The sequence below is a fragment of the Chionomys nivalis genome, chromosome 5, assembly GCF_950005125.1.
Source record: "Chionomys nivalis chromosome 5, mChiNiv1.1, whole genome shotgun sequence".
Taxonomy (NCBI): Eukaryota; Metazoa; Chordata; class Mammalia; order Rodentia; family Cricetidae; genus Chionomys; species Chionomys nivalis.
In genome coordinates this window covers 76,591,251-76,595,929 of record NC_080090.1, presented here as the reverse complement: position 1 = coordinate 76,595,929, position 4,679 = coordinate 76,591,251, and the positions used below count along the sequence as shown (strand labels likewise).

General features: G+C 48.2%; 1 protein-coding gene across 1 annotated transcript; it reads right to left on the bottom strand.

Annotated features, from left to right (window-relative positions):
* Positions 1-861: 861 nt before the first annotated feature.
* On the bottom strand, positions 862-3,326 carry LOC130875144 (igE-binding protein-like). Its single transcript, XM_057770850.1, has one exon. It carries the CDS (start codon positions 2,689-2,691, stop codon positions 874-876), a length of 1,818 nt encoding a protein of 605 aa, XP_057626833.1. The 5' UTR covers positions 2,692-3,326; the 3' UTR covers positions 862-873.
* Between the last annotated feature and the right edge of the window lie 1,353 nt (positions 3,327-4,679).

Below are 4,679 nucleotides of genomic sequence, written 5' to 3'. Positions count from 1 at the left end.
AAGGCTAGCTGTTCAGAAATAAGGCTGGTTACCGCCTTCAATTTTTCAGAGGTCAGTGGCCACTGGGGAACCCACACCGGGGTCTCTGTTTTCCATGGTATGGGTCGTGCTGCCCCAGTGGCGCCTAGGAAAAACCCAGGCCCTGTCTTCCTTGGTTGGGGTCAGGCGCCACAGGTTCTGTCCGCCCTTGTCCTAGGCGCCCTAGTCCTTTTCCCACCTCGTACCCTATCTTTCTCATAATATTGATTGCTTGTGGTGAATATTCATTAGATAAAGTAAGTCCCATGGCTTGCATAACATCCCGTCCCCATAAGTTAACAGGCAAGGCTAGTACATACGGGGTGAACCGTCCCTCCTGTCCTTCCATGGTCCTCCAAATAAGGACCGAGGAGCTGATAGTTGGGTGAGCATTATATCCCAGTCCTTGTAAAGAATGTGACGCTTCAGTAGTTGGCCAAGATTTGGGCCACCAATGGGAGGAAATTATGCTTTTGTCCGCTCCGGTGTCCAAAATGCCTTCAAAACGCTTACCATTAACCCAGAGGGACAACTTTGGCCTATCCTGGAGGCTAACAACTAAGTAAGCTGAATCCTGGCCTGAGGATCCCATCTGTCTGTCTTCTGTTTTCTGATGAGCATCACCTGGGAGGAGCAGCAGCTGAGCTATTCTATCTCCTTTACTAATAGAAAAAACCCCATTAGGACTGGAACATAATACTTGAATCTCAGGGACATGTTGATTATCAATTATACCAGGATGGACAATTAGTCCCTGCAGGGTGAGCGATCCTCGGCCTAAAAGGAGACCTACGCTCCCTTGTGGCAATGGTGTAGGCATCTGAACAGGGACAGGCTGCACCCCCATCTGGGGCATTAGTAAGAAGTCGGAGGAGGCGCACAAGTCCACTCTTGTTCCGTTTCCGGGGGAGCCTCGTCTGTTGCCTTGATAAACCTGTTCCCATATTTTTGTGGGCCCTGGGATCGAGGGCCCACTGCCCCGTTTTTTGGATTCTTATTCACAAATGTCTCCATAGGAGGGAGAACTCTGCCCTTTATATCCCTTACTGAGCGACATAGCTCAGCTTTGTGGTAGCCCTTACCACAGCGGGTACAGAGGGTAGGTGGAGCCCTTTCTCTTTCTGATGCTCTACAATCCTTTTTTAAATGCCCTGGCTTTCCACATTTAAAGCAAACTCTTTTGTCAGGCCCTTTAAGGGGGCGCTTTTGAGACTGTAAAATGGCAGCAGCCAATCCTACATTAGTAAGGGGACCACCAAGTTCTCTACAAATCCTGAGCCAATCTTGTAATCCTTTATTCTTTCTTGGGGCTATGGCCGCGCGACATTCCTGAGTGGCGTTCTCAAAGATAAGCTGTTCAGTAAGAGGCGCGGCTATTTCAGGATCACCAAAGATGCGCCCTGCTGCCTCTGTCATTCGCGCCACAAAATCTGAAAAAGGCTCCTGGGTCCCTTGAATAATCTTAGTGAGCTGATTATTCACTTCCCCCTTTTTGGAGAGTGCCTTCCAGGCCCTAATGGCCATATCAGCGATTTGCCGATATGCACCCCAGTGATAATCTGTTTGATTAGCTGCAAAACGCCCTTGACCTGTCAGGAGGTCAAACGTCCATTGTTGCTGTTCCGGAGTCAGAGCCATAGCATTGGCCCTGGCTTGCTCCTGTGCAGCTTCATGCCAGAGAGCTTTCCATTCCAAATATTGGCCCATGCTGACAAGCGATGCTTTCGCCACCGTCTGCCAGTCAGCTGGGGTCATGGCAGCCATGGCCAGCCTGTCCAATTGTGCTAGAGTAAAGTTGGCTGTTACTCCATATTTTCTGACCGACTCTGCCAATTCTTTAAGTTGATTATACTCTATGGGTGCATGCACCCATCCTCCCTCTGCGCCTTCAAAAACAGGATAAGCAAGGTGTAGTTTTCTTTTTACTTTCTCCGGGAGGAAGGAGAAGGACTTCCGGCGCATTTCATAAGGAGGGGGCGCTGAAGGGACTACCTGCGGGGAGGCTGCATAAGGCTGCCGCTTTCGGGGCTCTCTCTTACTCCGCAAGTGATCATCAGGATGATACCTCTCCTCCTCATATCTGGCTTCTTCCTCCTCTAGTTCAGCTTCTTCCTCAGGGTCTAAGTCTTCTTCTTCTGAACTTTTAGAATCATCGGAGCTATCGGCAATTAAAGCTTCAAGCTCTTGTAAAGGGTATAGACTAGTACTTCCTTTCTTTCTTACAACAGGCAAGGGACCTCTAGGGTCCGATGCATACACCCCCTTGTCATTAGACGCACCGGGGGGGCCATTTTCCTTAATTGGGACTGGTTTTTTCTTGCGCGCGCCCAACCTCTCACTACGCTCAGTTTCTGACATGCTATCCTGGACTTCTTCAAGGACATTTCGTCCCTCCGCTACAACAGCCCGACAGGCTTCATCCTCTAAACAGTTCTTAATAAGTTTCCAAATGGCCCTTGTCCCCTGTCTCAATTCCCCTTCTGCCAGTTTTTTATCAAGATCTTTACCTAATTTATTCCATGAGGCAAGAGTCAAGGACCCGGAGCAAACATACCAGGGAGCCACCCGATCAATTTCTTTGACAAAATTTTTAAGTGTCCGATTGGCAACTTTTATGTCTCGTTGCTTTAACACCGTTTCTAGCGCTGTAACGATAGACTGAGAGGAGCCCATGATAACAAGCAGACACCCGCGGCTTATCTACGTCCGTCTTACAAGTGTGAAGAAAATGAAAGTAAACTCCGCGTACGGCTCTTTTATCTACAAGAGACTGAGGCACGCAACAGAGTGCTGCCGCTTATCTACGTCGGACTTAACGCACCTAACAATCATAACGGTGAAAGCAGAGCATAGTAGCACTCCCAGGACAATCACTATGGCTTCAACACTATCTTCCTAAGGCAGCGAGAGGTCCAAGCCAAAATCCAGAAAGGACATACCTCTCTGAGCGTATCCACCTGCAGTTCTGAATCCTCCTTGAATCCAAGGGATCTCCGATGGTGCTGACGATGTTGAGGTTCCCGGGATTTCGGCACCAGTTGTCCCGCGCAACCGTCTCGCCAGCAAGAACGACGCGGCACACACAGGATCCTTCTGCAGAAAGCTTTAATGCGTCTTGAGAGGGAGAGCATAAGCTTACAGAGCGGAGACCCCAGAGGACCAAAGCCCAATCCTTTTATAGGTTAATAGTCCTCGCCTCCGACGTGTCACGCTCTGACTGGTTGCAGCTCGTCAGCCCATATGACGCCACGGGAGAGGCAGAGAACAAGGGATGGAAATTTCAGTTGGTGCTGCCGAATGCAGGCGCCATCTTGTAATGGAGTATGCAGGGGTGGCTCCTCACACCGCAGGGCAGAGAATCTGGACTGCTCTTCAGTCTCGAGAAGGAGGGGGAATGGAGTGGGGGGAGGGGAGTGGGGGAGGGGGAAAGGAGTAGGAAAATGGGAAACAGGGAGGAGGCGGAAATTTTTTTCAACAACAACAAAAAAATAAAAAATGAAAAAAAAACAAACAAATTGTCCCTACAAATAAGCTACAGTAGTTTACTATGTACATAGTACATACTAGTGAAATCAGGGAGATTAGCATTTCTCTTGCATCTTTTCTTTGTGTCTGGTGTGTGCCTCCCTATCGAAAACCTTTGTAAAATATGTAAGTTCTTGTAAACTGCGGTCGCCTTACTATCCTGTGCCCAGGTTTTAATAGTGAAGCCCAATACCCAGTGAAATACCTCAGGCCTGGGCAAACCAAGATAGGTGGTCACTGTAATTTTGTCCCTGAGCAGTGTAAAATAAGGTGAACAACCACTGCTCACAATCACATGAAGGAGAAGCAAAGTTGCCATTTCCCAGCCTTTGACAGACAAGTGGTCACACAGCTGAGAATTTGGAATCACCATCTCTGGTATTCTATGTTGTGGACTCTGAATTGGAAGAGAGAAGCCCAGCAAAAGGACCATTATGGCAGCTGGGAATGAATGAGAGAAGGGAGGCCGGTAGACCGCAGGTCATGTCAAATATTTGGCCGGAAAGAGAGCAGAGTGGTAGCTGCACCAGGCCCAGGCTTCCTTTGCAATGTCTGCAGATCAGAGAACTAACTGGATAGAGGCAGGGCCAGCGGTCTGTTGGAGATCTGGGATCAATGTCCAGTCTTCAGTCTGTCTCACTGTGAAATAACCTTGCTATGCTTCTTCTCTGAAAGCAACATTTCCAGACTCCAACAGGGGTAGAACCAGCTTTATCAGCCAAGCAGACTCAGGAACAACCAAACGGACACCAAAGATAATCATATCACACCAACCTTTAAAATCGGGCTGTCTGTAGCTAAAACAAAGGACGTTGTCCTGCATGTCTGAGTTATTGTGAGTTTTGTGTGTGGCCTTGCTAAAACTGGAAAGCAAAAAACTAAGTCGGCAGAATTATAGTTCTGCTTATCCAAAACAGCCACCCAAAGTGAGGAAATGCAGTTTTCTCCAATCCCTAACAATAGCACAGTTACCTAATAATTCCAATCAACCCATCAAACATTCAAATGCCTTATTGGTATTTATCTAGTACCGCAGTAGGTTCTTGCCTTAAAGAGCCCATTCCCGGGCTTAATGCAGGAGGGTGGGCTTGGTCCTGCCCCAATTTCATGTACTAAACGTTATTGACTCCTCATGG

Bases quoted from the DNA above. Each gene is read 5' to 3' on its own strand.
- LOC130875144 (XM_057770850.1), bottom strand. From the start codon at position 2,691: ATGGGCTCCTCTCAGTCTATCGTTACAGCGCTAGAAACGGTGTTAAAG.